We start from the raw sequence: 13,060 nt of genomic DNA, 5'->3' as shown, positions 1-13,060 counted from the left end.
AGGGCGATAGTTTTCAATATTTCTACTGTCCCCACATTTAAAAACTGGACACACTTTCGCTATCTTTCATACTTTTGGAAAGGTTTGCGTTTTTACCACAATGTTATATAAGGCTCGTAAGGGAAAATCCAACACATTAGAACATGCTTTCAGTACGTACGGCGGTATTCCATCAACACCACATGACCTTTTAGGTTTTAATTTTTTAATAGCTAACATATATTCCTTTTCATCCACTAATTCTAAAGATAATGGATAATTAACATATACATCAGATGAATCAGGAAGATCATAGGTTGGTGGAGGTTTCGAATATACCGATCCAAAAAAGGTTGCAAAGCCATCAGCTATACTTTTATTATTATTATTATTAAGTAAGATATTGTTAAACCTCATGCCCTGTTGCAGACCCTCCTTGGTATTTCTTTTGCATTTCATATAGCTCCAGAACTGATTAACATCACTTTTGATATTCTCTTCAAGTCTAGAAATATAATTCTTATACGCTTTACTGATCATATGTTTCGTTTCTCTCCTTAACTGGTTAAATATTAAACTACTATACTCTGAATGTTTCCTTCGCTTTCTGTGGATTTCCTTCAGTTTCAAGTTATTTATTATGTCTTTAGTAAACCATGGAGGATACTTTTTCTTTGTGTGAAAATTCTTCATTGGTACCGTTTCACAAAATACAGAGTGTACCTGAGCATAAAAATACTCAACAGCCTGGTCAGCGTCTGTAAATTCTACAATCCTAGACCAATCCATTCGCTCGAACATTTTATACATTTGAAAGAAATTAGCCCTTCTAAAGTCAAATAACTGCTTAGGTTGTTCAGGTTGTTGTGAAATATGGCTACGCTCTCTGTTTAATAGTAGTGTGACTGCAATTGCAGGATGATAACTATCCTCCTTAATTAAGGGGCACTCATCTCTATATACTGTTAATGTGTTAACATTCGTAATAATAAGATCAAGTGTATTTCCATTTGCATTAAGAATATTATTGACCAAGTGCAACTGATAGAGTGACATAAACTCAGCTAAGGATCTATATGCAGGTCCAAAATTTACAAGACTACTTTGCTCACCAGTAATTAATGGCAAATTAAAGTCACCAGCTATAATAAGATCTAAATTGGAAAGGTCCTTATTAACTTCAAACAATCTATAGAAGTCTAAATACGCTTCCAATTTGGTTGCAGGTGGAAAATACACTGACATTATTACATAACTATGACCATTAACTATATTTTTACACAAACTGCTTCAGTATCACCAAAATCTAACGTTATTTGTCTTGATACTATCGAACCTTTAACAGCTATTAATGCGCCTCCTCCTTTTCTTGTACCTCCACGATCTTTTCTATACACATTAAAATCCCTACTAAACAGTTCGCTGTTAGCAACATGAGATTGTAACCATGTTTCCGTAATCAACAGAATATCGTATTCTGATTCAATATTGTTAACATAAAACTCCGAAATTTTAGTGTTTAACCCTCTTACATTCTGGTAGTAAATATTAATTGCATTAAAAATCATTTTTCTCAAAACACAAAAGTTACACAGTCTCATTTAATCCATTCACATCGTCCAGGGTTTTTAGATTAAACACCTGCCGATCACCCTCTCTTTTTCGGAGTTTAATGTTACCTCCATGATCTACCCATAGAACAGCATAATTTCTCTCCTTCTTAATTTTTCGAGCTTGGCCAAGGACCTTTCTTCGTAGGGACGTCAAACTGTGGTTTATATACACCGTCTCATACTCAGAAAATCCGAGATGAGACGCATTTAAATCCCTTTTAACCTTGCGTTTTTGAATGAGTTCATTCTTGACACTACAGTGTACAAACTTCACTACAATGGCACCTGAAGCTTGATGCAATTGCCTCTTCATCCTATGACGTGCATCAATCGATTCATTCTTGATCTCCACATTTAACACCCGACCTACATGCTTAACAATTTCATAAACATCCTCATTAACTCGTTCAGGTATGCCTAAAATTTCAACCGTGTTACGACGACCATACTGATCAAGTTCATCTAACTGTATTTGTGTGTCTTTTAGTTGCTTCTTAAGATTTAAATTTTCTTCTCTCAATTTTTCCATTTTCTCCATGCACTGATTTATTACTTCCTACTGCTTTTTAATGAATGTTGCATTCTCATCCAATTTTACGCGAGCTAACTCCAAACTTTTGCCTAACTCTCGCTCAGCCTCTATACTTGATTTCTTAACCTCTGCAATTTCCTTCTTCAACTCAAGTAAGAGCTGATAGATGTCGCCAATAGATGGTGCTGTTGCTAGTTCCAAGCCATGTACACTATTTCGTCTTTCCTTTTCACAACGAGCACACCTCCAAACTTGATTTTCAGATTTTAAGAAACTTAATTCAACGTCTCCTATATTAACACATTTGCAATGGAACCAACCTTGACGGTTACTGCACTGAATCTTAGAATTTATATCTTGTCTAGAAACAGCCTTCTGACATGCTACACAAGAGCTCATGGTGGCGAAGAATGGTATCACAATCGATATAAGAATCTATTGTGTAAGTTGACGGTAACTGCTCTTCACTACTCTTTGGAAATATGTTCAAGTTGGTAGCACTTCACCTCAATGTTTACATTAACAGATTCTTCCTCAAATAACTTAAACTTGGCTCGTAATACATCACTAATTAAGATCTAATAAAAATGTAATACGTTCATGAATTCTTCAAACCTTAGTAATCCAGAGGCACACGGTTTCACTTCGTTATTCAAGCTACGTACAACCAAAATCACAAGATATTGAGGAGCACTACCGTCACACACCCACTACTCAGCCATGGTGAATCATTTTTTTTTTTAGCCGATAAATTGTGCACTTTTCAATGCTTTCCGGCTATATCAATTCCAGAATCTGGGATCAAACATAAAATAAAATAAATTCCTAGAGGAGGCTGCAGTGGAACATGGAGAAGAAAGAGAAGCAAAAGAAGAGGATTTGATGGAAGAAGTATCAAGACCAACTTCACGTACTCCAAGAATGGATTCTGCTGGAAGAATGTCTGGAGATCTGAAGCTTCATAAAATTGACGCAATTGTTGGATTTGGAAGGAAAAAGTACCCTCAGAAGCCCTGCAGAGTATGCACTGCACACAAGAAACACAAGGACACTAGATACATCTGCTTGGCTTGTCAAGTTCCTTTGCACAAGGCCAGCTGCTTCATGTGATACCACACAAAAAGCAATTTCTAGAATCATTAGTAAGCGCTCTCACCAAGTTTCAATAATTCATTTCAGGTCATTTAAAAGTTACAAGTATTTATGTTTCATCCTACTTCTCATACTAGGTGTGCTTCAGTTGACCGGTCCGCAGGAAAGAATGGAGTAGCGCGTGCCCGGTCAACAATGTGTTAATATACTTTTCTGGGGATCTTTTCAGTCAAAGGCATCTCCGTATCTCCTGTCTGGGTACCTATCATATGCCTTCTCAAGGTCTATGAACAGCACGTGTACCTATCTTTACATAAATTGCCTCAAAGCAAAGAATGCATCCATTGTACTACGTCCTGGTATAAACCCAAACTGTTATCACCAATTACTGCCTCCAAGCAAAGTCTTCCTTCAATGACCCTTTCTCATACTTTCAGTGTACGTGACATGTATGATGCCCTTCCAGTCCTCTGGTATTTTTTCTAGTATCCAGAATTTTCTCATTAAATTCTATAAGAGGTCAATCCCTCCCTCCCAAGCTCCTCCACACCTCCACTGGTATCTGGTTTAATCCTACCACCTTTCCATTTTTCACAGCACTATTTCCGCTTCTTGCTGGGATACTTCTTATACCATTCCCTCATTGACCCATCCATCCTCAAACTTCTCCCTCAGGTTTTCTCGAAGTACAGTAAAACCTCGTTAATTCGAAGTCGTTGGGACGCAAAAATTGGACTTGTGAATGACGTGAATTCGAATTAACCGCCAACACGTAATTCGGATTTGCCAACCCTCCTCGCGTCACAATATATTTCAAGACCATTACTGTGTGTAATCGTTGCCTACGAGATACATAAGGCCGGGAAATACAGCACACTAGACTCGGCCTCGAGATAAATCCGACAAGCGCCGCTAGAGTTCTCTTTATTGAGCTGTCTCGTCTGCTCACTGCAACACTTTCCAGTACGAAAACCTATACAAATTCATAAAACTAGCAATTTCACAAGACACCAAACAGATGTGATTTAAAAAATAGACCAAAAGCAAGTGTATGACTTACTTTCTACAACATATTTCTTACACTTTGCTTAAATGAAATAAGTAATTCACGAAAGAAGCAGAGAAGTCTATTAGCGAGTTTGTCACTTCTTCCAGTTTTCTCTAATTCTGCCTCAGTGTATCCGATAAACTGACTGAGATTGCGGTCATAAGTAACTTTCGGTTTAATCACCATCTTATAAATTATCAGCTAACCAACCTTTTCCTCCACACATCTGATGTTGCGAGATTTGTACCGAAGCCGCTATTTGGAGAGCGATGTTATGCCCGTTTTGCCATTAGAAAATCCTATATAATTTTTCAGCATCTTCTGACGTGGTACAGTTAGGCAGTGCAAGGATCTCAAATCTGTAGCCAGTAGGTGTTTTCCTATGCCAGAGGATGCAAATTTTTAGCGTCGTTTCTCCGTATTTCACTTTTTTCTTCCCATAAGATTCAGTTTATTCTAACAGGAATAAAGCCTCTAAATGATCATTTGTACCATTATTTTCTATTTGGTTTACTTTTTGGTCACGTTCAGATACTGTGTCATTTTTCTGATTTCATTACTGTATCCTACTTCCCAATATAAAGACTGTTTTCCATAATCTGGCATTTGAAATCTCATCAATATATATTTAGATTTAACATAGATACACATAGCCTTTCCTTGACATAGAAACGAGACCTGTCGGTACTTCTTTTTTGTATGTGGGTGACGTAGATCAGTTATATGCTGAAGATATGGCATGTTCGTTATCTGAATCAGAAATTTTACTAAATTTTGATGGCACTACGTCATTTCTTGGATTTGGAGCCTTCCTGCATTGGACACTTTTCTGTTGTGAACAGGATATGCACTAAAAACAGAAGGAACTTCGTTGGGGAGAATTCGCTTGATTGATATGCTTACATTGAAATCTGATGTATTAAAATGCAAGGTACATACTCGTGCCTCGAAATAACTTGCCTGCATTTCTCTCTTAAAGCGCACTCCGAAGGAAAATTATGGAACGTCACATTTTCTTGCTTTTTAGCTGTATCCGAAGTACATAGTGGTACACAACAGTGCACCATGCTTTTCAACCTCACGGACACTCACCGACAGAATCAATATGCACAATAAATTGCATCAAATCGACACAACATCACAATTACTCTCTACATCACAATGTTAAAGTCCGCCAAGAGCAGAACAGAAACCTGACATCTAGTGGCCAAACCGTGAACACGGTCGGGCCGTCTTTTCAGTGGCAAATTAGTAGCTATGTCCAGGCCTTGTATATCTCATAAGCAACAGTGCAATTAACCTTGATTCACAGTTTAAACCTCTCAAATGTCATGGAAAAAACTATTTCCATAATATATCCAACAAGGTGCATTTACAGTTTTCAAATAATGCTCTTGGATAACTCACTGGCAAACATAACCTCAGGCAATGAAATCAAAAGAAAGAAAATTATTCTTTTTTTTTTGTTACTTGCTTTACGTCGCACCGACACAGATAGGTCTTATGGCGACAATGGGACGGGAGAGGGCTAGGAGTGGGAAGAAAGCGCCCGTGGCCTTAATTAAGGTACAGCCCCAGCATTTGCCTGGTGTGAAAATGGGAAACCACGGAAAACCATCTTCAGAGCTGCCGACAGTGGGGTTCGAACCCACTATCTCCCGAATACTGGATACTGGCCGCACTTAAGCGACTGCAGCTATCGAGCTCGGTGAAAAAAACATGATTCAAAGACGAAGAGAAATCTATACTGGCTCCCCTGTGCAAGTGCTTTATTCATTCGATTAATGTACTGTATGCATTTTAGATGCATTGTACTTGCACGGAAAGTACTCGATGCCCTTAAAACATTGCGGCTTATCGAACTTTCCTATGACGAGGGTAGAAAGTCTCTTGCTTCCGTCTGCATTACAACAACAGTACAGTGACTATACTTGTACGATTTCCCGCCATGGCACTTCTAAGACCTATTAACACATGCAGTCACCTTGATTCTCAGTTTAAACATTTCACATGCCATGGAAAACACTAAAAAGCAATGACAAACAAAACCTCACGCAACAAAATAATATGAAGGAAAAAAACCCCACGATTCAAAGACGAGGACAAATTATACTGGCTCCTCTGTGCAAATGCTTTATCTTTAGGATTACTATACTGTTTGCATTTTTAGATGCCTTGTACTTGCACAGAAAGTGCCCGACACCCTTAAAACATAGTGGCTTTTCGAACTTGCCTATGACGAGGGAAGGAAGTCTCTCGCTTCCATGTGCACTGCATAGCAACACAGTACATTTCCCGACTGGCAATTCTCCCCTTTAAAACCATAAGCCCGTTTGGCCTCGGCATTAAAAAAATAAAACAAACAAACAATGCAGTTTCATCGGCCTTGACAATATTGTTTGGTGCGTATGAATTTATTATATAAGCCACGCTTTTTCGCCAACTGTCGGCATCGCCAGTGTTCGCGGATTCTACCTCTCCACACACTGTCTGCTACGTGATATTGTGGCGTTCCTTAAAATACCAAATACAAAATAATTACAATTCCACTCGAACTTAGCAGATATGAAGCACACTGTAGACACCCTGAAGTGAGTGAAGGTGCGGAAAGTTATACCTACACGTTCCTTAAGATGCGTTCTTTCATGATGCGGAGAAAATTTGAATTTAAATTACTCTGTAAAATACATTTTTCTTTTTCAAATTAAAAGTCTGAATTTCGGAAACGGGACTGACATTGTTCTTCGTATAATGAATTATCCGTATTTCGAATTAAACAATTTAAATAACATGCAAAACCGTACCTTATGTTTCTGGGAACGAGAGCTGCTTCGAATTAGGCGAGATTTTGAATTATCAAGGTTCTACTGCACTCCTTCCATCTTAGTAGTAATTTTGCATTATCTTGTATCATTACTCCTGCCTCATCCTTTCTCTGTTTCACTGATGTGATGTTATTGGATGCCTTGTTTCGCGCCTTAGCTATTTGAATCAGCTGGTTGACTCCTTGATTTCTCTCTAAGTCTGCATATGCTGTATCTATTGACTGTGCTTTCGCCTTGGCCACAGCTCTTTTTGCCTGTTTCTTTGCTAATGTCTATCCATGCTTCTTTGTTTACCAAACAGCCGGTCCTGTGCCACAGATTACAGTATATTACAAGCTGTAAAATAATCTTTGGTCACATTTATGCACTACAGACTAGGTGCAAAACAAGTTATCAGCTTACATAAAATATGAATACTTGCTCGTACAGCGAATCAACACATAATTCAAGGCACCATAAAATAAGATCTATCATTGCTGTCATTGTAAAAAGAAAAAGGTTTTCTTGTTCATGGAATCTCAGAAACAGGCAGCACGAGGGGTTTCGACATGATAGTCATAAACCCTAAGACGAGAATAGGTACTATCATAGACCCAACTGTAAGAACAGAGTTATACCTCGAACAACCATCCGATGTGCACACCCAAAAATGCTCCACCTATACTGCTGGGAAAAAAAAAAGCAACATCTGCAAGGACAAGGTCATTTTATTCACAAGTACAGTAGTTCATCATTGCAGGAGAATATGATACAAATTCAGACCAAAGGAAACATATCACAGTAAAGGGTGCCCAAACAGTCACATCAATACAGTGTACTGCCCCCTCTTGTAGCAATGCAGGCATGTATTTGCGCATAAGTTCCTGCTTCATCATGTCCCATACATGTTCAATTGGCGAGAGATCTGGTGAACTTGCTGGCCAAAGCAGTCGTTGTGCACCACATAGAGTACGTTACATCGCAGCAGCTGTATGTGGACAAATATTGTCCTGCTTGAAAAGCACATCACCTTCCTGTCAAAGAAATGGCAGTAGCACGGAGACAATAACCTGTGCAATGTAGTGGGTACTGATGACGTTACCTTGCACAAACACCAACTGCGACCGCAAATTTTAACTGATGGCCCCCCACAGCATGAAGCCTGGGGTGGAACCTGGGTGTCATGGGCGAATGCACTCTGGAATAAGCCGCTCACCAGGTTTATGCCGTACACATGCATGTCCATTACTTGTATCTCATCACAGAAGACCACAGAGCGCTATTTCCCTCTCCAGTCAACTCTTTCACAACACCAGAGTAGCTGCGCTTGGCAGTGTCGTGGTGTCAGTGGTAGCCTGGCCAGAGGCACATGTTATCAAAATCCTGCTGCAAGCAGATGGTTCCCAATGGTCCTTGGTGACACAGCAGGTGCAACTGCTTCCTCTGTCAATGATTCTTTACACTTACTGTGATCTTCAGACAGGCTCAAAGATCAGTTCTGAATATTTAAAAGTCATGCTTAAACAATATGGTACTGCAATATTCTAAAGAGACCACAGTGGTGAAGGTATTTTATCAATATTTGATTCATTCACCATGTGCTGCAAACATTTTTAACAGGGTGGTGTAAGAAAAATGGACACCATTTCCTAATGCCAACCAGCTAACATACTGTACACTACAAGAGAGTAGGGACGGCTACCAGAGATATGAAATATGAATGTCATAAAAGCATGTTGTGATATATAGGGTTGAGTCACATTGTTATGACCACCAGCTAAGACCCACACTACGTGCCATGGGCAGCACAGGCAGTAGCTAGATGGGCAGGGAATAACTGGATAAGGTGCTATGTTGTCACAGATCTCTCAAACCATGTTGCTTGCAGAGCATCCCATTGCTGCCTTATGGGCAGTGTGTGGCAGAGGATCCATAGAGCAAACACTACAACCGAGATGGTCCCTCAGGCAGTCAATTGGGTTCAAGTCTGTGGAAATGGTGGTCCTATGTCATGCTCTTCCAACCAATGTCAAAAATTTCAAGTCTGTGACATGTCACATTCTCTTGCCAGAAGATTCTATCTGTGCCAGTGAAACAATCAGTATGTATGAATGTACATGATCCACAAAGAGGGACTGATGAACAAATCAGTTGAGAGTGCCTTCCATGTGGATGACTAGCCCCAAAGAACGCCACGAAAATATTGCCCAGGCCATGCTGTCGATACCATCACGTGTTCTTCCAGCAATGCGTACAGGATATTTATTCTGTCTTGTTTCATAACTTAATGCTAACATCCATCTCCATTTGATAAAGCTGAAAACGGGACTTGTCATCTTTCAGCAAAGGTCCAATACTGATACTGCCAAGCAAACTGAAGTCTTTAATGCTGATAGACCTTCACTGGCATATGTGCAGTGACTACCTGATCACTTCGGAGCCCCATATGTGGGAGGGTCCGCTCATCTGCATCTTCAGACACGTTTGGTAGCCCTCTGGTTTAGTATGATAAGCTGTTCCACTATACTGTGTTGCTCGGCACTTGCACACCTTTGTAGCCGACATACACATCTCACTTCAATGGCAAGTGGTTCTCCGCAATTTCTAAGTTGGTTATTTGCAATGGTGGCATCAAGTGGTGCTCTGCAGTTTCTATTTTTATTATTCGCAATGGAGGCATCTATCCACTCACAATATACTTTCACTAGAGCAGGACAGAAATGGTTCACAAATTGCACTGCTTTAGAATTGCATACCCACCATGACAGCTCACAACAGGCGAAGAACTTCACGGGCTATGTGCTACCAACATCAAACACAGGAGGGATCATAACAATGGAAATAAACAGTATAGAAACACGTGCATACATTAACACAGTTTGTGGAGTGTTATCCAAATACCACAGACATAACCATATGAAGTTGAAAGAAGGGCCTGGTCTACTGAAAGGGTAAAGCTTACAAGATCTTTATGTACAAAAAAGAAAAGTAAACTTACCCTCTTCCTGAAACCAAAGTATGCACCAATGAAAGTAAGTGGCACAGACACTCCAAACCACAATGCCAGCAGAGCAACTAACGTGCTGAACGGGATTGCAGCTGAACTTCCTTTACCCCACAAGATTAAGTTCATCACAAAGAACAAGCAAAAAACAACACTGTAAAAAAAAAGAAGAAGAAGAAATGGGAATTATGATTTTGATAAGACTGCAAATTCATTTCAAAGATACCAAAACAGTAGGTAAAAGTAGAAGTATTGAAATAATCACTAAATTCATGATTAGAGTTTGTGACTTTTAGCATTTGCGATAAATGCGAAATATGCCGAAACTTTGTCAGTGTACGTGCCTTCATCTTATATGACCCGTACGGGTGGTTTTTAGTGATTTCGAATTTGCGATAAAATGCAAAATTGGTTCAAAATGCGAAAGATGCGAAACTCTCAGTTTTATACGAAATAAACATATATTTTTAAAAACTATGCATTTAAAAAAAAAAAGATATAAATGTTGTTATTTATTTCAGGAGAAATAATTATTATGGCGCCCAGTGCGACCGTAAAGCGGTAACATGCTTTGACGGACACTTCCGTCTTGGTGCACGGAACTTCTATAAGTTCATTATCGCAGTTAGCTGGTCGGAGAGATTTATTTCTTTGTTTTGCAGCCTAACCGATTGATGTCAGATGATACCTGAAGCTATTTTCTCTGTGTAAATAGTAACTCTGAGCTGAAATACGGAAAATAAAAAGCACCTCATTTTGCCGCTCGTTGTAAACAATCATGGCGGCATCCAAGCGCGGCATGGATGAGTTTATTCGTGAAAGTGGAAAAGATTCTCTGGAGAGTGAAAATACTTCTTCTTCAAATGACAGTGATGAAAGTGATTCCGATTTCAGTTCCGAGATGATAGTGCCAATTGAAACTACGTGACAAAACCAGAATGCAACAAGAGCGAGTGAGAGCCTAGTTTTCCTTTTTTTTTTTTTTTTGCTTTACGTCGCACCGACACAGATAGGTCTTACGGCGACGATGGGACAGGAAAGGCCTAGGAATGGGAAGGAAGCGGCCGTGGCCTGGTGTGAAAATGGGAAACCCACTATCTCCTGGGTGCGAGCTCACAGCTGCGCGCTCCTAACCGCACGGCCAACTCGCCCGTTGAGAAGTCTAGTAAAATGATACTTGGAATTATATTGTTGAAAATAAGCCTCTTTCTGTAACATGTAAACCAGTTTTTGAAGTTCACTCCATAGTGAGGAGGGGTTTGGATAATAATCCGAAAGAAATGGACTTAGGGAATGAATTTCTAATCCCACAGTTCTGGGATCGCGTTACTAATGAAACCAATACCTGTGCCTCTACATTTCTTGCTAATTTATCTGCTTCCCTTGAAACCAGTAATACTCAGGAACAAAAACATTGGTTTCCTGTTACTATAGGCTAGACGAGCTAAAAGCTCACTTTGCTTTGTGTATTCTTATGTAGCCTATGTGATTAATCAAATTTATGTTAAAGTGACGAAAAAATTAATAGTATGTAAGGGAATATTTCCTTTCACAAGTAATGGCAGGCCAAAGGGTTAAATCATTCAATGTGTGGAATTTCTTTCACTGGGTAAAGAGCACTGCAAAGACCAGTCAATCAAACAGCAAATACACTTTCGAGCACCACGTTCATTCTCTTTGTGTGTTGACCCTTGATCTTAGTCGGTTATTCTTGACATTGGTGTTGAGTAGTAGTTCTGTTTAAAAGTACGGTAGCAATTTATTTTATTGTCTGTTAGCTATGTGTAGAAGCGAAGTGACGATCAAACAGCATGCCGAAAGTCACAAATCAGGACATTTTTATGTAAGGATACAGATGGCCTATATTGATGTGCCGACTCTGCAATCAAAAACTTGAAGAAGAAAAAATGTTTTGCAGGCTTTCCTTTGCCTTAGTAGCACTTCTGTGCATTTGGGCCTCTACGAACAGTGTCGATGTAGAGTTTTTTTTAGCAAGTACAACATAATTGTAACTGATAGGCGGTCTCAAATGAAGGAGGACACCTTTTAAATAATTGGCATGTTGTACTTAAATCATCATTGAAATTCCTCTTCCTTGTAGGTGTGTTGTACTGTGATAAATAAATACGTTCAGAATAGTATTTTTCACTTTGAAAATGTGTTTGTAAATTTGAAAATAAGCATATTCCTGTGTGTTCGTTAATACTTCTTGCAGTCTTATGTTGATGTTTGTCTTATTTTCCATAGTGAATTCAAAACTGCATGATGAGCAATGTGTGATTAAACAGTATGATTTTACTCCCAACTGTTGTGTGTGCAATTTAGCAAATTATGCCTATTTTTAACCAATTTGCTACAAAATGCTAAATTTGAGAAGTTTAGATGGTACAAAACGCTAAATTTGAAAATCAAAACGCTAAATCACTGATTTTTAAATGCTATAAACCACAAACTCTATTCATGATTAATCAAACATGCAGGATTTAGGCAATACAATTAGCAAAACCATCTTATTTAAATTTAAGAATTTCATTTTTAAGTCCGTATTGAACCAAGAATAATAGATAAGTGAAACTAAAATTCCACCTTTTCTAAACTAATATTAAACAAAACAAGTTATAACATTTACTTGGAACTAGTTTCGATGCTGGTGAGCATCATCTTCAGCCAAATATGAGAACAGGCAATCATAAATATACATATCATCATTAAATCAATGCACATATGAACACTCTTATTATGGGACTTATGATGCCCCTAAAAGTATCTGGAGAATAAAACTTCAAATAATCACAATTTCAAAATACTGAAGTCATGATTAGCATGACACTTAACACAGTATAATACTTTCACTCAAGTTAGAATTTTGCAAGTATTGAGTTCGATTTAGAACTGTAAGATTCTCAAATAAATAAAAAGTCTTGTCATAAATGAAATATTATACAAAGGTCGAACCACATATAGAGTTTCTCTGCAAAAATGACAGTC

The 13,060-nt window shown here is 38.7% G+C and overlaps 1 protein-coding gene across 1 annotated transcript in view; it reads right to left on the bottom strand.

The window, feature by feature from the left end:
* Positions 1 to 13,060, bottom strand: part of TM9SF2 (transmembrane 9 superfamily protein member 2) — a 197,042-nt gene that overhangs the window by 54,052 nt on the left and 129,930 nt on the right. The window contains exon 11 of the mRNA XM_067151214.2: positions 10,067 to 10,226. Coding sequence (XP_067007315.2) covers positions 10,067 to 10,226 — 160 coding nt within the window. The remainder of the gene's footprint in view (positions 1 to 10,066; positions 10,227 to 13,060) is intronic.

This window comes from Anabrus simplex, chromosome 7, assembly GCF_040414725.1.
Source record: "Anabrus simplex isolate iqAnaSimp1 chromosome 7, ASM4041472v1, whole genome shotgun sequence".
Classification (NCBI taxonomy): Eukaryota; Metazoa; Arthropoda; class Insecta; order Orthoptera; family Tettigoniidae; genus Anabrus; species Anabrus simplex.
Note: the sequence above shows the minus strand (reverse complement) of the source record. Positions and strands in the feature narration are given on the sequence as shown.